General features: G+C 39.6%; 3 protein-coding genes across 3 annotated transcripts in view; 1 reads left to right on the top strand and 2 right to left on the bottom strand.

The window, feature by feature from the left end:
* The window catches only part of rgp1 (GP1 homolog, RAB6A GEF complex partner 1), an 85,352-nt gene that overhangs the window by 23,710 nt on the left and 41,412 nt on the right, over positions 1 to 20,230 (bottom strand). The gene's annotated exons all lie outside the window — the stretch shown is intronic.
* LOC119408826 lies at positions 7,241 to 9,310 on the bottom strand. The gene is made up of 2 exons (XM_037675679.1): positions 8,752 to 9,310; positions 7,241 to 8,276 (listed from the first exon to the last, which is right to left on the bottom strand). Exons 1-2 carry the CDS (start codon positions 9,265 to 9,267, stop codon positions 7,803 to 7,805), a joined length of 990 nt encoding a protein of 329 aa, XP_037531607.1. The 5' UTR covers positions 9,268 to 9,310; the 3' UTR covers positions 7,241 to 7,802.
* gba2 (glucosidase, beta (bile acid) 2) overlaps positions 12,501 to 20,230 on the top strand; it is a 26,463-nt gene continuing 18,733 nt past the window's right edge. Inside the window, exons 1-3 of the mRNA XM_037681299.1 lie at positions 12,501 to 12,505; positions 13,840 to 13,931; positions 14,612 to 14,727. Coding sequence (XP_037537227.1) covers positions 12,501 to 12,505; positions 13,840 to 13,931; positions 14,612 to 14,727 — 213 coding nt within the window. The remainder of the gene's footprint in view (positions 12,506 to 13,839; positions 13,932 to 14,611; positions 14,728 to 20,230) is intronic.

The raw sequence follows: 20,230 nt of genomic DNA, 5'->3' as shown, positions 1-20,230 counted from the left end.
CTCCACATCATTGCATTCAGTTTTTATTCACAATTTGTTTAGTGTCCCAACTTTTTTGGAATCCGGTTTGTATGTCAAAATTCTACTTGGGTACAGTATCAAAGTATTTCTACTTTGCTACATTACAACTCTGCATTGGAATATCCATCCATCCATCCATTATCTTTACCTGCTTATTCCATTTTGGGTCATGGGGGTCGCTGGTGCCCATGTCCAGCAATCACTGTGCGAGGGGCGGGGGACACCCTGGACGGGTCGCAAGTCCATCACAGGGCCACATAGAGACAAACGAGACAAACAACCGTTCACTTTCTCATTCACACCTAGGGACAATTTAGAGTTACCAATCAGCCTAACATGCATGTTTTTGGTCTGTGGGAGGAAACCGGAGCACCCGGAGAAAACCCACGCATGCACGGAGAGAACATGCAAACTCCACCCAGAAAGGCCCCTGGACCGGGGTTTGAACCAGGGACCTGCTCGCTGAGAGGCAGCAGCTCTACCAGTTGCGCCCCCGTGCTGCCGCATTGGAATATACAATACAATAATTTTAAACAAGAAAACTTTCTTTAAACTTGTCTGTAATTAATTGAAATATATTCTGCTGCTTTATGGCTGCAGTAGCTTGATGATTACAGATGAATTAAAGTAATGCCAAATCCTGCAGCTGCAAAGCCCTTTAATGAAATCCTGTCCAACTTTATTTGTAAAGCACTTCACATGCCACAGCAGACCAAAGTGCTGTACAGAATCACATTTAAACACGGCTCACACGAAATACAATTCAACTCACAAGTGAAATAAAACCAGGTAATAAAAAAAAGTAAAATGCATAAAATCTGATCAAACATTAAGAACAGTAAAAACCTACAAAATATAAAAAATTATCAGATTAAAATGTATCAAAACAACCCTTTTACAATGTGTTAAAAGAAAGAAAACAAGTGGGTTTTAAAAAGACTTTAAAAACAGATAAAGGTTTGTCTGAGATGGAGGGGCAGCTCCTTCCACAATGTAGGAGTTGCTGCAGTAAAAGCTCAATCCCTCTAAAATTGAATCAGGGTTTAGGGACACTCAGGAGCAGCTGGTCAGCTGATCTGAGTGAGCAGGAAGGTTTAAAATGTGTCTTTTAGGAATGACGGGTTTTATCTTGTATTGCTGTCTCAAATAACAGCAAGTCAAGGACATAAAAAGGACATAAAGTCCTGGATGTTTTGTCCTCAAGAGTTGTCTCGAGTTAGAGAGTCAGAGAGGTTTCATTGTCATTTCAGCTACAAGTTGAAATGAAATGGCGTTCCTCAGGATCACGGTGCAACACAGAACATAAAGTGCAAAACAATACAACACAGTGCCGATACACAACAGTACAATAAATACAAACAGACTTAATAAATGCAAAAAGACATCAAACCTAATCTAAACATTCTAATCTAAACATGTAATTAAGAGACAAGACTAGACACATGTTGATTAGTACATGTGTAAATGGTACATGAGGTACAAATGTTCTGATACGTGGACAAATAATTGGAACTTATTGGAACAACTGACCTGATCTGGCTGTCTAATTTAAGTTCATTAGGATCTAGTTCAACCCCTAAACTCCTCAGTGTCAATTTGCTGCACTGGGTCAAGGAACCTATAGTTACAGGGGAGGGCCCAGCAGTATCACCAAAAACCATTACCTTGATTTCGTTAACCCACATTGAGAAAACAAAAGGGGGCCTAAAACTGAGCCTTGAGGGACTCTACAAAAAAAAAAAAAGAGGAGAAGAGGAGGATGCTGGCCCCTCAGTACCAAGAAAGAACATACATTTTTTCAAATAGAACCTGAACCATTTTAAGTAAACACCCCCAATTCCCACCCACTGTTCCCAACAAGTTAGACAAATGTCGTGGTCCACAGTGTCAGCAGCAGCTGTTAGGTCTAAAAGCACAAGGCTGACACAGTCACCTAAAAGGATTTCATTAAAAACTTTTATAAGAGCGTGAGTGCTGTGGGTAGTTTTAAAACCAGATTGGAAAACGTCAAAGATTTTATGCACGTCAAGAAAGACAACTGATTGTGCACAACCTTCTCATTGTATGTATTTAAAATTATTTATTTAAATTATGTATGTGTATTTTATTAAACCTTTATTTTTTTTTTATTTTACCAGGAAAAAATCCATTGAGATTATTAATCTCTTTTACAAGGATGTCCTATAAAAAGTTGTTTTAAGAACTTTATTAACAATGCAAAACAACAATACAAGATACAACCTCTCGATGGGTGTCATAACTATATTACAAAATAAGGGGTTTTACATAATAATGAGAAAAAAACCCATAAAGGAGCAAGACTATATCAGAAACTTAAAACAATAGGTTTTTAAATATCTGTTGTGAGATGATTCTTGCAGTTTCCCAGTGTTTTAATCTACTTAATGAAGAATAGTATGACTTAAATTTGTTAATAAAACAGGAAGGAGGGCTTGTTATCCCTCCACTTACAGTAAATGTGGTACTTTACTGTAAGTACAACTATATTTATGGCATCAGAGAAAGCTGAGCTTAAGTTATCCACATAAAGTAAAATGGCATCAGCATGAAAAGAAGGAATATTAAGTTTGAGATTAATCCAGTTTCTGATGTCTGACCGAAGACTTTGTATTGACATGATAAAAACAATTGCTCGAGGGATTCATCTTCTGATTTACAAAAGACACACAAATCAACATCAAATTGAAATCTTCTTTCAAGAAACATGGCTGCAGGATATGTTTTATTTATTATTTTAAAATGATTTTCCTTCACTTTAAGAGATTTAGGCCATTTGACAAATTTAGAATGAGCAGAAGTCATTATGGTTTTATGATTTATATTGGGAGGTTTCTTGAAGGAATCTTTGTTATAATCAAAGTAAATCCTGTGTTGCAAACATTCATTGATGATTTTGTTATTGCATTTGAAGTCGACTAAGTTACAGTTATTTAGTTTTAAGGTGGGCATCAAAACGGTTTGAATATATAATATTTTTAATGAATTAAATCAAAGCTATGGGGATTACTTTACATTCCTCCTTAAACTCTTTATGACAACAGCTGAAGTTTTATTTTCCAACAAAGGATGAGAAATTGAATAGATCTCCATTACAATCTAAAAGATCCTTTACAACAATTATGCCTTTTTCATACCAATCTTTTCTAAATATTGACTTCCTGCCAACTGTGATTGCTCTTATTCCACAAAGTTGATCCATGAGGTGAGAAATTATGTTGAAATATCATTTTCCAGAACTGAAGAACTTGTTTGTGGAAGTTTGATAATTTAACTGGAATCTTAGTCACTTCAAAGTCACTCCTCGCAAAGAATTCAATGTACTGTATGTATGTATATAAATAGTGTTCACATGGATTTCTATGAAACGTTGGGATCTTGAGTTGTTTATCCACTTTGACCTTTTCCCTGCACTTAGATTAGCAACTACCTCATTCGTTTGGTCAGGATTAAACTATTTCTCCCAAGCGATCTGCAACAGGAAATATATTACTTATACTGATATTATTATACTGTCCATGGCCTTGGCATAGAAAGGATTTTTCCAGCTGTGTTTTTGTTTGGGCTTTTAAAATAGAGAATACAATATTTAGTCACAGGTTAAAAGCTATGCATTGCGTCACAAGTTGCATTTTCTGTAAATTGATGAAATTGCATTTTAAAAAATCTAACATTCTGAGTGAATAAACTTGTATTCTCAGTTTTTATCAAATGTTCTGTGAGCTCTGTTTTCAGGTCATTTTAGATCAAATTCAGCGTTCAGGTTGTTAAATCCTCTGAGTGTAAAACTGCAGCAGCAGTGAAGGAAATCTGATCGATCCGTCATCGTTGTGATTGTTCTCTCTTTGTGTAGCCAACAGTTAGACATAAAAACCCTCAGCACACATTCAGACATTTGTATATTCTGCAGCTTTATAGACATGCACCTTTTATTTCTTGAACTTTTCTGTCATTAAAAAAAAAAATTCTCCCTAGCATTCTGATCACAGGCATTAGGAAATTGCGTATGAGACAAATATAACAATATAATTAAAAAGTTATTTTAGTTATAGACAAATTGCTTTTTATGTGCTCTTTGCTAAGTTGTATAAAAATCCCTAAAAGCCGTTACAACTGCGAAACCGTTAAAACCACAGATTTGCGTCACCTATAAAAAAAACTGTGTTCCTCTTAGTCGGGCTCTTTTCAATTTTTTTATTTTTTATTTTTTACAGGGAGCGTTTCAGTCAGCTTTGTCGCCACGGCAACGTTTGTTAATTATTACAGAGGTTAAAGCAACATAGCTTATGCGCCCAAGGGACATAACGCACAGGGAGAACAGTACTGTCAGCTCTTTATTTAGTGGAAGAAGAGTTTCTTTGTAGATAAATGTCTCTGCAAAACTTTTGCCTGAAAAATCAAGAACGGTTAACTAGATTCTCTGTAGTTGGAGTTGATTTCCAAAGCTTGTGTGTTTACTGCTGTCAGTAACTTTGGACTCAAGATTAGCAGACTTGGCGTGTATTCACAGATCTGGTGATCAACTTTTGGTCTCAACAACAGCCCAGCTTGCTGTGGCTTCAAATAACACGCTTTAACAGTTTGCACTATTCTCTACCTGAGTGGAGCTACGTCGAGGGGCCATTGTCTTCCTGAATGTTTTTGTGATCCCAACTGTGCACGGTGCAGCACTTTTCAAGCACAGATGTAACCCAATGTGCTCAAAGCAAAGCATGTAATCACAACAGATTTGGACTGTGACTACAAGTTCGTCATGGCTACAGTCTTGCTTAAATTGAGCTAAAAGTAATATTGGTCATTTAATATAACAAGGTTGAGTCAGGTCCTCTGGATGAATTCTTCTTTGTTGAAACGTTTCATCGTTTATCCAAAAGACTTCTTCAGTCTGTCGAGCTGCAACAAACTCAGTCTTATAAATAGCACCTTCTCGTAGCAGAGCTGTCATTTCTAACACGAAACCTGACCCGGATGGATTACAATCTTATTTTCATCGTTAAATCACTTCTTGGTCTGCTGCCTTCATACATCTCCTCCTTCATGTCTCTGCGTGAGTGCAGCTACAGCGTGCGCTCTCAGGACATTATTACCTGCAGTGTCCCCTCAGCGAGGACTGAACTAGGCAAAAGGACTTTCTCCTGCTCCGCTCCTGTTTCCTGGAATATCTTACAAAAATACCTGAAGCTCTCGACCTTGACCTCTCTAAGTGGCTTTAAGAATCGGTTGGACTCCTGGCAGGGACCAATGCAGACATGTTCCTGTTTTTAGTTTTCGACATTCATCTTATAATCTAGCTGTTTTTGTTACTTTTTTGCATCTTAGGCCCTGTACACACGTAGCCGGATATCAGGAAAACCGAATAGTTTATCATGCGGTGTGGCCTTTCATCCACACGTGAACTCCGGTTGATGTAACTATAAACGAATAATAACAAAAACTCCGACCAAAGTGGAGATTTGAGAAATCTCCTCTTTCGGGGTTGCGTGTGGACTTTCGGAACCGGAGATATGCGCATTATGTCTGCGACAGATGGTGCAGCGCGGCGCTGACGTCACATGTGCGACAATTGTTTTTGTTTGCCCATTCATTCGGAGGGAAAATGACTGCGTTTAGGGAAGTACTAATTGTAACGCTGGTTCAGGCAATTTTTGCTTGCTTGTTTTTACAAGCACAACTGCTCCAACAGATGGAATTACAAAGGAGAAAAAGCGTTTGGCGTTCAGCTCTTTTACAGCAACTATCCCTACCGATACGGAGGCACAATACCGCCATTCAGCGTCGCCGTCGCCGGTTTTGGATCAGACCTGGACGCACTGCTGGCTGGTGGGAAAACTTTGAGAAGGAAATTGTTCTCCCACAGGAATGGCGTGAGAACTTCAGAATGTCACGGTCGTCATTACTGTCGCTCTCGGAGTTACTCCTTCCTTACATTCAAGGGAAGAGTACTGTAATGCGATCTCCAGTCTGTGTGGTCAAAAAAGTTGCATGCACGCTATATTATTTGGCTGACGAGGGAAGACTGCGTAAAACGGCCAATGCATTTGGCTTATCAAGACAAGTAGTCTCAAACATAATTAGAGAGGTGTGTAAGGCTATAACTGTGTACTTGGGACCATCTTACATAAAAATGCCAACAACAGAGACTGCTGTGCGTGCACTTGTTGAGGGATTTGAGCAGGCTTATGGTCTCCCTCAGTGCCTTGGAGCTGTGGATGGGACTCATGTGGAGATAAAGCAGCCATCAGCTAATTCTACAGAGTACCTAAATAGGAAGGGGAGGTTTTCTCTTAACATACAAGCCACCTGTGATTACAAGTACAGCTTTATTGATGTAGTTGTGAAATGGCCAGGGAGTGTGCATGATGCCAGAGTTTTTGCTAACTCCACAATAAACACAAATCTGAAAAACATGAAGATTCCCCCCTGTCCAAGACAAATTGTGGAGAACGAAGACGCTATACCCATTTACATACTGGGTGACCCTGCATACCCACTTCTACCTTACCTGATGAAAGAATATGCTAACGGAGGAAGCAATGTTCAGGAGCAGTACTTTGGACTTTCGTTGTGCCGAGCTAGAATGGTGATTGAATGTGCATTTGGAAGACTAAAAGCCCGATTTGGAGCCCTGAGGAGAGCCATGGACATCAATATGAATGATCTTCCATTTGTTATATATGCATGTTTTGTGTTGCACAATTTTTGTGAGGCATCAAAAGACACTGTGGATGAAAACAGAATAACTGAAGCTATTCAACATGACAGGAACAATCAACCGGACACACAGCCAGTGGTCAGAGGAGACAGCTTGGCAGCAGAAGGAAAGCGGGTCAGGAGAGTCCTCACTCAGTGTCTGGATCCATAAACACAAAAACCTGTGAACTATTTAGCAGACTGCGTTGTTTTTTCATAAAAAAACGTTATAGTTAGCACCATGTATGTTAGAGAATTTTTAAATTGTTTTGTGCAATGTTATTGCATTTCATTCTATTAATGCATGAAAAGCTACCACCCAGGATTTAGATACATTATATAATAGTTTGTAGCTCATTAGACAGACTTTTAAGTTAAATGATTTTACTTTTCTCTCTTAAAATTGGACCTGTAGTGTATTAAATAGTGCTGCCAATACTTTCTGATGAACATGACTGTATTTGTAACTGATAAATGTCATATTCACAAAAATTCACATAAAGAAACTTGCTTTTAAAATGTTTGTCAATTTATTCAAACGAACACACTTAACATGTTCTTATTTTGTGTTTCATTTATGAACAGATCAGATTATAACAGATCTACAACAGATAAAGCTTTTTAAACATGGGAGAAAAGCAGCACAGTTACTGTACACTTTTAAATCAGTGATGCCCAAGTCCATAACTTGGGAGCTACCACAGGTACATTTCAGCTGCATTTTCTTCAACAAACCAGTATGAAATAGCTGATTTCAATCATCAGTATGTATTTGATAGTGGTGTTTTGGAGAAATAAATACATCTAAGTAGCAGTAGCTCCCAAGGACTGGACTAGATCACCACTCTTATAAAGATTCACGTAACAAAAATGTAAATAGTTAAAGTATTGTGCAATTGCTACATTTTAAGCTTTTCACAGTATGTATAAAAAGATAGCAAACAGAAAAAAAAAACACTGTCAGAGTAAATAACACTGTGATTAACAACCTGACATGTGTGCAACCTTGTGCAAAAGTGGAACTTGTATATACTTAACTGTACCAGACTTGTTTCGATGTATAAAACAGTACTCTACTGGTCACTAAAAAGGGCCTGACTGAATGAAAATTGGTCAGTGGCTTCAGCAGGTGTGTGGAACACAGCTTCAGTGTTCATAGTGTTTCCTGGTCTTGTGTTTTGACGTGTTCTGTCAGAAGTGGAGTTGTTTGGGTATGGGTAATTTGCTGAGTTTTGGTGGACAGAATGGTGGGCCATTGTGTGCGAATACATCGGACCTCTTGGCTCATATGGCATGTAGTGTGGTGGTTGTGCAGGTGCATGAATGACCTGTTTCAGAAGAGAAAACCCATCAACAATCGATGTGGTAAGTCTTTCCAGTGTATTGGACATTTTTGAATAGTTTTCGGATGCTTTTTGTTCTGATGTCTCAATGATTTCCACCAGTCTCTTTTTCACACGCTGGTCTTCCTCAAGAGCATTCAGCCACTGGGTCTCAGCAGGCAGCTTTCTCCTCAGACGGTCGTGTCTGTGTCCTTTTAGTTTTGCCTTCAAAAGAGAAATGAAAATCATCACAATTAAACATAAAAAAGTAAACCTGGATCATGTTGATGTTGTACTTTTCACATCACTTCTACATAACAATATGTAATAACAGCGTATCCAATGTTTGCTATATGTCTTAAAGTGTATTTTGTACCCACCACCCCATCAAACTAATGAATATGTAGGCCTAACATAATATGAGATGAGTAAGAGCATGATGGTGTCATTTCTTTTTTGCAATAATAATAAAAATAAATCAGCAACCCGTACACAGTAAAATATAAAAAACATCACATTCCAGCCTCCACTACACACCTCAACTCTTGCATAATTTTTAACACACATATTGCCTTAACTGTATTTTTAATAGCAACACAATTCAACAAACCTGTTCCGTGAATTATAGTACATCCAACAGATGAACATTTACAGCAAAAGTACTTTTATTTATGAGGAATGGACAGAAAAATATACGTACATCAAGCAGGTCTCTCCTCTCCTTTGAAGTAGGACCCACACTGCTTTCATTATCAGACCCTGTGTCTGCTACATCCATGGTAGTGGAGGAAGAAGATGTGGATGGTGAGGGTAGGGTCCGAGAATGATCCAGGTCAGCTGTTTCACTACCGGAGGATATGGTAGTACTAGCTGGAGAGCCACCCCAGATTTGTTCGCACAGTTCGAAGTACAGAAGAACCACTCGACCGTGTCCACTCCTGCGTCCTGTATCAACAGCATGGCGATATTTACCTCGGACTGCTTTCATTTTTGTTGTTAAATTCCCGCGCGTGATGTCGGCATGTGAATGGGGAAACTCGTCGGAGGACTCCGTTGGGTAATGCTCTAAAAAAAGCGCTAAAATATCAACATACTTGTTCTGACAGGATTCCCAGTCGACATTTTCCTGAGTTTTATTAACTTTGTACTCCAACACGGTATTTAATAGTAGTTCAACCTCGCGGTCTGTCCACACAAACGAACCTCCAGGCGCCATGATTCAATACTAACAGGAAGTTGTGGTTGCTTTGAAGGGTTGTGATTGGCTGATATACGTTTCACCTTTGCACTACACTGCCTCCTATGGGTTGGGCATATTCTTTACAACGCTCTGTGGTGAACATCACCGGGTTCATGTAGACGATCATTTTCTCTATCCGAACATGTATGTACGGCGATATTTTTTTGCGCGGATATTCGTTTTTTCAAACACCAGGCTACGTGTGTACAGGGCCTTATTTGTATAAAAAAAATCTGTATGCCTTTTTATAACCGTCTATTGTTGTCGTTGTTGTCCATTGTTGTCATCATTCTTTGTTAAAATCAGGTCTCTCTTGTAAATGAGTCCTCGAGGCTCAATGGGATTAACCTGTCTAAGGCCCTATTTACACGGACACGATGGGTGAAACGTAGGTTTTTTCGTATGTTAGGGGCCGTTTACACGGCGCGTATTTTGAGTGCATCCGCAGCTTTCTCTCTGTGGTTCTGCTGATCATTTACGCGACACCAGTGGCCCCCCCTCTTTGAATCCGGAGGTTTCTGAACCCACCTTCCAGAGTGGAGGTTTTTCGCTGACCCCCCGCTGATAATGTAAACATCTCTCGCTGAGGCTTTGTGTTAAACCACATGCGCACATTCACGCGCGGACAGACGCTATATTTCTATCAACATGGCGGTGGGCACACTAATTTAGCACTGAACTATGATTGATGGAATATCTTTTTAATCTCGTAGTTAATCTACGTCAGATTCCAGGTGCTGTGACCGACATCTGAGTTGGAAGAGACACAATCTGATCCAGTACTGTTAACTTATCGGGTCGGATGGGGTTTGGAAATTATGACTGTGGGCTGGGGCCGGGTCGGATCAGATTATTTAGGCCCGAATGCAACTCTATCTCATAGTGGATCAACTGGATTGCTGCTGACAACCAAAACCAGCTGCCCACATGTAAATGGAGGACCATTAGCTTAACAATTGATAATTAGTGTCCTAACAGCCACTTACTATTCACAGGGGACTGAGTGATACTAGCAATAACAGCATTGTAAGATGAGGATAGTTGAACACGGAGGCCTTCACCCCTGTTTAATGATGGACGGTTTCTTTTCACAAAGATGGCCTCCTTTACTCCTCTCTCAAACCATCGTTCCTCTCTGTCCAGGATGTGAACATCTTCATCCCTGAAAGAGTGACCGCTGGCCTGGAGATGAGTGTAGACCACAGAGTCCTGGCCTGATGATGTTGATCTTCTGTGCTGGGCCATCCTTTTGGCCAGTGGCTGTTTAGTTTCCCCGATGTAAGACTGATCACCCTCCTGACACTGAACAGCATACACAACATTACTCTGTTTGTGCCGGGGGACTGGACCTTTGGGATGAACCAGTCTTTGCCGTAATGTATTTTGGGGTTTAAAAGCCACTGGGACGTTATGTTTAGAAAATAAACGTCTCAGTTTCTCTGATACTCCCTCAACATACGGAATGACCACTGGGCTGGGTCTGGGTTCCTCCTTTTCACCTGTTGGCTGACTGGAGTCCTGTCTGGGTTTCTCTTCTGCTTTCAGGAAGGCCCAGTTAGGATATCCACATTGCTCTAGAGCCTGTTTTGTGTAGGATTTCTCCTTCTGCCTGGCTCCTGAGTTAGTGGGGACACTGTCTGCTCTGTGATACAGAGTCCTGATGACTCCTAACTTGTGCTCCAGAGGGTGATGGGAGTCAAACTGCAAATACTGGTCTGTGTGGGTGGGTTTGTGGTACACCTCAGTTTGCAAATGTCCTCCATCAGAAACAGACCTCACAGTCCAAGAAAGCCAACCTGTCATTTTTGTGATGTGAGGGATGTCATCATGGAGAATGATGAAACAAGTCTCTTTTGCAAGTATCACTCAGCCCCCTGTGAATAGCAAGAGGCCATCAGGGCACTAACGATCAATTATTAGGCTGATGGTCCTCCATTTGCATGTGAACAACTAGTTTTGGTTGTTACCAGCAAACTGGTTGATCCATTATTAGAAGGCGCTGTTTATAAGACTGAGGCTTCATTTACACGACACATATTTTGACTGAAACCGCAGCTTTTCTACTGCGTTTCAGCCGTTCATTTACACAACAGCCCTCGTTCTTTCTGAAACCCAAGGTTTCTGAATCCTGAATGCAGATGTTGCATGTGCGATGAAGTTGCCAGATACATTTAAAATGTCTTATTTACCCCCTCCTTTTCTGTGCACATGTTCAACAAACACAACACACATCTCATCTTAGAATATCTTTACTCAACACATATGACAGTTTAGGTCAAAATACCATCATTTTAAAGCGACAATACTATAGTTCATAATTTCTTATCTGGCAACCTGCCTGATATTGAAACTACAGCGCCTTCATGTAAACCTACTAATTTTTTGTTTATTACCCCCAATTAACATTGAAAAAACACTTAACGTTTCCAGAGGTTGTTCTCGTGTAAACAGGGCCTGAGTTTGTTGCAGCTCCTCAGACTGAATGCCTTTTGGATAAAATACTAAATGTTTCAACAAAGAAGAATCTGTCCAGATGACCTGTCTCCCTGGATTATTGAGCATGCATTAGGACATTGGTCATTTAAGTTCTTTATTTGTTTAAGATAAACCTGCATTTACAATAGCTGATTAGTTTAAGAAGAATTACTTTTTTTTTCATCCCACAGAGAAATTTTTTTTTTTGTAGCCATATCCAGGTACTTCACAAAGTTAAAATACTAAAAACAGCAGCAACTTAGTAGAAAAGTACCATCCATCCATCCATCCATTTTCTTTACCCGCTTATTCCATTTTTGGGTCACGGGGGTCGCTGGTGCCCATGTCCAGCCATCACTGTGCGAGGGGCGGGGTACACCCTGGACGGGTCGCAAGTCCATCACAGGGCCACATAGAGACAAACAAACATTCACTCTCTCACTCACACCTAGGGACAATTTAGAGTTACCAATCAGCCTAACATGCATGTTTTTGGACTGTGGGAGGAAACCGGAGTACCCGGAGAAAACCCACGCATGCACGTAAAGAACATGCAAACTCCACCCAGAAAGGCCCCTGGACCGGGGTTTGAACCAGGGACCTGCTCGCTGAGAGGCAGCAGCTCTACCAGTTGCGCCACCGTGCTGCAGTAGAAAAGTACAATCTAGATAAAGTAAATTTACTGATAATTATTTATTTCACTACAGCCATTTGAACTGTAATTAAATTAACTCATGAGGTGTGTAATATACTCACCCTTTAAGTGAAATATACAGTACATCCAATGAGTAATTTCTCAGAGTTTCATTCAGATTTGTCCTCTGGCTCATGAGATGTTTTGCCAACAATAAACCTGGGTATTATCAGCCTGACAGTACTTATCAGAACTTAATCTGTGTCACAATATTTTGCCTAGATGAACCATATATAGAGAAAACAAAACTGGACCAAGCACAGAAGCTTGAGGAACATCACAATTAACTTTAACAAGGGATCAGGATGCTTTTTCATTTTTATAAACATTATCAGATAGTTATGACATAAAAGCTTCTAAGGTCTTACCTTAGAATCTTAGAACCTTATTATCCCAATAATATTCTCAAGTCTGTAAATTAGGGTTTGGTTGAGGGTGTCTTATGCAGAGCCAGCACAGAAACAAAAACGTAGTTGAAGGCAACAAAGAGACGTTTTGTAACTTTAACTGTGGTAGTTTCAACATACTGTACTCTGATGCACTTCTAAAGTAAGAGATGCATAAAGAACAAATCTGCTGATAAGCAGTGTTAATCTAGAATAGTTTAGCAAGTTATGTGTTGCTTAGATTTGAAACAGGATTATGATGTACCTTTTTTTTTGTGTTAAACTGATATGTTTCATACACACTTGGTTTTCTGCACCAGTTTGTTGCACCGTATGACAGGCGAGCAATGGACTACAATAAAGATGACCTTAAACTACATTATAACTGGGTCATAAACCACTGAGACAGAAGAACAGGGTGATATTTCTGATGACTGCGGCAACTTTTCCAAGTTGTTAAATGCATTTAAAATTGATGATTGAAACCAAACAGGAAAATAGTCAGCATATGTGTGACTAATTCAGCCGTTCTATTTATTTATTTATTTTTGGAAATATTAGCCAAACTCCGTAATGCTTTGGATCACAGCTGGGATAATACGTCAATTTGTGACTAAAAGTGAACAGCTGAGTCTCTCTGGGAATTGTTTGGAAGCTTTTGTAACATTACCTAATTAATATTTGACACAGCAGCCACGGCGTGACGGTGGGTGCTGCACTTTGACACACTTGCATGCGCACGTGTGCACGGCCTCACTTTGATACAGTAGACCTGTCACTGTTACACTGCCCTCATTTCACATGTGCATCCAGTTTACAGTTGCACAATGCCCTCCTTTCACTGAAGAAAAGCACAGGTTGACGAAATGCTATTAAACATTAACTTTTTTTGTTTGTTTGTTTTAGTTGTTTGTAAAATTTTTCACAGCTTTTTTATTTTAATTTTTTACATTTTTACATGACAATTTGCCTTTCTTCTACATGTCCATCCAGGTATCTAAAATGGTGGTACAAGAAGACCCAAGTGGAGAAGAAGGCTCCGTTCATCGATATGTTTCATTCCCAGCCTTTGCGTCAAATATATGGCAAGTGAAGTTCTTTATTCAATTAAAAGTATTTTCTTATTGTAACATTCTATACAGGCTTTTAAGGGCAAAAAAATAAAAGGTATAATATTAGTTTATCATTTGAGTAGTTCTTCAATTTGTCTTACTTTTTTCTATTGTTGGTGTAGTTGTATGTCAAAAAATAAAACTTAAATTAGCCCATTTGTTAAAATCTTGAAGTGTTTTTTTCACATGTTAATAATAATAATAATAATAATAATACATTTTATTTGTAGGCACCTTTCTTGGCACTCAAGGTCACCTTACATTGTCAATCATAAAAACAGACACAATATTATACACACAGTAAAAACAAGTAAAATAGAATGTTTTATTAATGCTAGTATTCTTGTATCATTGAGTCCATGTTCTGCTTCTCCCGCGCTCATAATACATGTATCCCGACAGGCTCTGGTGGCTTTTTACTATCTGAAGTTAAACTTTATAATTATTAGGACTGATGCTACTCTAGTTCTGAGTGTTTTGTGTTACTCAAATATCTCCTGGAAAAATTTACTCAGGTAAAACTCGGGGAATCTTGTGTTCATGAAATGCTGAGAAACCTGTTATAGAGATTCGCTAAGACTTTTCTGTCCTAGTTTTTAATTAAAGAAAGTAAAGAGCTCCTAATTTCTCTGCGTTGACATCCTAATCTGCAGGTGCTCCGCTCGGTGGGATTGGAGGGGGAACCATTACGAGGGGCTGGAGGGGGGAGTTCTGCAGATGGCAACTTATTCCTGGGATGTACCACTACAAAACTGTTATAGCTAACCAGGTAACCGACATCTTTATGGGATAAATTCCTCTGTGGGGGAAAAAAGTTTTTGTATACTTGTCGGCCACAATAATAAAACCACTGATGGCTGAAGTAATTGGTCATTCTATTACACTTCATTTATAAGAATATTAATTTCTCCTCCTGAGACATGTGTGGAGATCATTCCTTTCAGTCCTTGGATTATCAAATTATTAATCTGTTACACACAATTCAATATGGAAATCAGTTGTAGCCTATATCAGAAACATTTAGTCACTGTTCATAAATCTTGGGGTCTGGTTTATGAACCATCTTAAGTCATAGCAGTGTTCCTGTGGCTGGTTAGCTCAGTTCGATGTAGGACTGGCTTGAGAGATAGGGTTTTTCCACCTAAGCAATTCCAGTGGTAGAGCTGGATTATTATTAGGTTATCCAAATTCTTTGACGACATATTCTGTTAACAGTAACAAAAAAATTTTAATGTAGAGTCTTGGTCTTCAGAATTGGTCAGATGCAGAGAACTAATTTCGTCATTGCATGGGAACGTACAATGATGATAACTTGGTGTTCTTTGAACATCTCATACCAGAATGTCAGACAGAACGTGATTGCTTTTTGCAGATAGCTGCCTCATTTGGCCCAGATTTAACAAGCACAGCTGATTCAAGGCGGTAGCCACAAGATAAGTTGATAAACAGGGAAACTCACCAACTGTAAAAAATGTTTTAAAAAAGCTTCCTCTTACCATATAAGGGAATCATCCAACAGAAACATGGGTCGTAGGTGTCTTCCTTTGACAGGATGCTGTCACGGCTGGATTGGATCGGATGGTGTCCCCCAGGAGTGTCCAGTCTGAAAGAAACCCCATTACTGATCAACATCTTACACTGCCTGGCCAAAAAAAAAGTTGCCACCAAAAAAAAAAAAGGTCACACACTAATATTTAATTGGACCACCTTTAGCTTTAATTACGGCATGCATTCACTGTGGCATTGTTTCGATAAGCTTCTGCAATGTCACAAGATCTTTTTCCATCCAGTGTTGCACTAACTTTTCACCAAGATCTAGCATTGATGACTCGGCACTAGACATGATGGGTGCATCGCTTCACCTGCCTCTCTTCTTACCCTGATGCGCCCATCACTCTAGAACAGGGTCAATCTGGACTCATCAGACCACATAACCTTCCATTGCTCCAGAGTCCAATCTTTATGCTCCCTAGCAAATTGAAGCCTTTTTTTCCAGTTAGCCTCACTGATTAGTGGTTTTCTTAAGGCTACATAGCTGTTCAGTCCCAATCCCTTGAGTTCCCTTCATATTGTTCATGTGGAAATGCTCTTACTTTCACTATTAAACACAGCCCTGAGTGCTACTGTTGTTTTTCTTCGATCTGATTTCACCAAATGTTTAAGTGATCGTCGATCACGATCAATCAGGATTTTTTTCCGGTCACATTTCTTCCTCGAAGATGATGGGTCCCTACTATCCTTCCAGTTTTTAATAATGCGTTGGACAGTTCTTAACCCAATTTTAGTAGTTTCTTCAAACTCCTTAGATGTTTTCTCTGCTTGTTGCCAATGATTTGACCCTTCTCAAACAGACTGACATCTTTTCCACGACCACGTGATGTCTTTCAACATGGTTGTTTAAGAAATGAGAAGCAACTCATTGCACCAGTTGGGGTTAAATAACTTGTTGCCAGCTGAAAGATAATCACCCATGCAGTAATTCTCCAATAGGAGGCTCGTACCTATTTGATTAGTTAAATCCAGGTGGAGACTTTTTTTTTTTTGACCAGGCAGTGTATTCAGGATGTCGCTTGTCATTTTTACGAACGTCAAGTTCTGCCGTCTGTTCAGGAGCACCCACTCACAGCATGCCAGCTGCAAGAGAGATTAACAGTCACACTGCAAATACTGGATCCCAGAAGCTACTGTTAGCTCCCAGCAGAATCTCGGCATTACCGCAGCCGCTCTGGTTCCTGAGCAGCGTGGCTGCAAACACCACCCCACTTCATTTTCCTGGCCAGTTACACAAGAGTTGGCACAAACCAGAAGGAGAAAAAAGTTTTGCCCAATTCTTGCACCTTGCATAAAGATGAGCTCTCAGAACTTCTTGTAGAACAAAATGGCATCAGCTGTGCTTGAGAGAGCAGATTTCTTTACTTCTCATGGAGTATAACACCAGCGATTACAGTTTGACTTCCACATAGGGTATGGCAACATCTCTTGACAATCTTGGCGAAATGCAGACATCTTTTGAGTGTCTGACTGTGTTTAGACATCTTTAAAACTTTTAGATTGGATTTAGCCTACTTTTTATCTAGATATCTATATAAAGTTGAACGTGTTTTTCATCCTAAACTGCTCACCAGTTTAATTTAATTCAAAAGTCTGAGTTTATTTTGAATACAGTTATTCAGCAGAATCTGTTATGGTGTTTATTATATATTTTTTAACATTATTTTCATATTTAATATTTGTGTGCAATGCTTCATATCTAAAGTCACAACAAAAACTTCTCAGTCAAAGAAGAAAAATAAAAAGGTGAGGCAAGTATCTATCTACGACAACAGAAGCTGAAGTCAACAAAACAGAGTGGTCATAGGTTCAAATCTGGGTCACATACTCCATGTTTTGAAACATTTTGCCCTTTGAGAAAATGCTTAAGAGCAGTGTTGGAATGCAATGAATCATGTTTAGACATGTTGTCTGAATGTTGCTGACGCCATATGTGTCACATGGCAGTAACCTTGTGAGAGAGCTGCATAGTCATTTAAAATAATAAGGAAAAGAAACATGCTGAGGTCAACCTATACTGTTTTTCTCTATTTTCAATGCTGATTTTTTTTCTCCAAATTAGGCCAGTGACGGTTGTATAAAGTAATTCCATTAATTTTTTTATTTTAATCAGCCCATAATGATAACATACACATTACAATCTACTGAATTTGAAAAATAAATGTTGATTGAACAAATCTGGGCAAATACTTAAGGTACAGAGAGATAGTCAATGCAATAGCTAAAAAATAGTATAAAATAGTATATAAATATATAGTATAGTAATATATATAATGGTAATATAATAGTAATATATAGTATAGTAATAGTGTATATATATATATATATATATATATATAATATATTCTTATTCATATTCCAATCAGGTCTCTCTTGTAAATGAGTCCTTGAGGCTCAATGGGATTTACCTGTCTAAATAAAGGTTGGATGAATATAAATAGTAGTTTCAAAGCTCAAAAACATTTAAGTACTCTTCTATATTTTCAAGAATTAAAGCCTCCTCCTTTTCCTGCTTGTTGGGACATTTTCAGTTCAGAAGTTGCCAAAATATTTAATTCAACTTTTTTTAGGTCTGTTGGCGATGCGTCAAAAACAATCACCCTTGCCATAAAGTCAGAGTCATACTTTCTTTATTGCCATTCACACCTCATGTGGTTCATGTTGTGGAGCGAAATTATGTACACAGGGTCCCAGTTACATCCAACAATAAAATGTAAAAGAAAAACAGTAATAACATCTAAGATATGAACTAAGAAAAACATCAGCTAAATATCCACTAAGCACTCATAACATAAAAACATTATGTCGAACATCAGCACAAACATGAACATGATTCTGTGTGAGCAGATGAGCACGCATGAACACAGCAACATTGAAACAGATCAGCAGCAACATGAAACAGATCAGCAGCAACATGATATGGTTTTTCACTGTGATTATTCTGGTTAGAGATTCATAAGTCTAACAGCCTCAGGGTAGAAGCTGTTCCTCAGTCTAGTGGTTCTACACTTAATGCTCCTTAACCTCCTTCCTGAGGGGAGTGGGGCAAAAAGTGTGCGTGCTGGGTGAGTGGGGTCCTTCATGATGCAGGTGGCCCTCTTCCTGCATCTGGAGGTGTAGATGTCTGTGATGGTGGGGAGACTGACTCCAACAGATTTCTGTGCAGCCTTCACCACTCTCTGCAAAGCTTTTCTTTCTGCAGCTGTGCAGCCTCCATGCCACACGTTGATGCTGGAGCACAGGATGCTCTCCACTGCACACCTGTAGAAGGAGGTGAGGACTGAGCTTCCCAGACCAGCTCGTCTCAGCCGTCTGAGGAAGTAGAGTCTCTGATGAGCTTTCTTCATTAGGCTGGTGGTGTTGATCCAGCTGAGGTTGTCATTCAGGTGCACACCCAAGTACTTGTAGCTGGAGACCACTTCCACCGCAGATCCTCCTATGTTCAGGGGGGAGGGGTAGAGATGTGTTTGCTCCTTCTGAAATCCACAGTCAATCAGTCCAGTTTGATACCACTCAGTGAAGGTTTCATTAAAAGCGTGATAATATTTTTTATGTGCCTGCCTATTAACTGGCTGAAGTTATTATTATATATAAGTCACAGGGCTGTAATTATTGGAGACTAGCTGGCAACTCAAAATCTTTGTAGCAATCTCATTGACTTCATAGTATTTGAGACCAAGTGACCTGCAAGTCTCAACCAGTGGTGCCCAATCCTGGTCTTCAAGGGTCTTTATCCTGCATGTTTTATGTTTCTTTGCTTTTACACAACTGATTTGAATGACTGACGTTAACAGGCTTCTGCAGAACCTGAAGACATGCTGAAAAGCAGGGGAATGCATCAAACATGCAGGACAGTGGCCTTCAGCCAATTACTGGGCACCATTTTTCTAGTGTGCACATCATTTGATTACCCACCTCCACCTACATCATACTGTACCTCAACTTGTTTTGTACCCACCTTGGCAATCACCCCCACATTTAAGATTTAATCTAATGGAGTACAAAATAAAAACAAAAATAAGTAGATTTGTATTTTAATATTATTTATTACAAATATGATTTTTAGACCTGGACATTTGGGCCTGTGGTCTTGGAGAGCTCCCTTACATGCATCAAAATGCACTACTAGAATTATAGAAACTAGGTTTGAGATGCCTTCGACCCATCCATCATCCCTGCGACCCATCCATCATCTTCACCCACTTCTTCATTCCTGGGTCATGGGGTTCACTGGTGTCCATAGCCGTCACTGTGAGAGAGGCGGGAGACACCCTGAACAGGTCGCAAGTCCATCCCAGGAACACAGAGACAAACATCATTCATACTCTCACTTAGAGACAATTTCGAGTTACCAGTTAGCTTAACATACATTCAACATTGGAAGGAGTGAAGGAGTGAACAATGCCCCAAAGACCCATCTCTGCCTGATGCCCTCAACAAGTTCTATGCACGCTTTGAAGACCCGAACAGACCACCCAGCACCAGACTCACCTCACCACCGGACGAAGAGCATCTCAGCGTGACCTCAGCAGAAGTAAGGAGTACCTTCAGGAGGATTAATCCGCACAAAGCAACTGGCCCAGACAACATCCCCGGAAAAGTGTTGAAGGAATGTGCTGATCAGCTCTGTGAGGTGCTGGCAGACATCTTTAACACCTCACTTACCCTGGAGACAGTTCCCACCTGCCTGAAGACTGCCACCATCATCCCAGTCCCAAAAA

Source organism: Nematolebias whitei, chromosome 1 (genome assembly GCF_014905685.2).
Source record: "Nematolebias whitei isolate Nwh7 chromosome 1, NemWhi1, whole genome shotgun sequence".
Classification (NCBI taxonomy): domain Eukaryota; kingdom Metazoa; phylum Chordata; class Actinopteri; order Cyprinodontiformes; family Rivulidae; genus Nematolebias; species Nematolebias whitei.
This window is presented reverse-complemented; position numbering and strand designations above follow the sequence as displayed.

Bases quoted from the DNA above. Each gene is read 5' to 3' on its own strand.
- LOC119408826 (XM_037675679.1), bottom strand. From the start codon at position 9,267: ATGGCGCCTGGAGGTTCGTTTGTGTGGACAGACCGCGAGGTTGAACTA. The intron at 8,277-8,751 runs GTACGTATATTT...TCTCTTTTGAAG, and splicing joins AGAGGAGAGACCTGCTTGAT to GCAAAACTAAAAGGACACAG.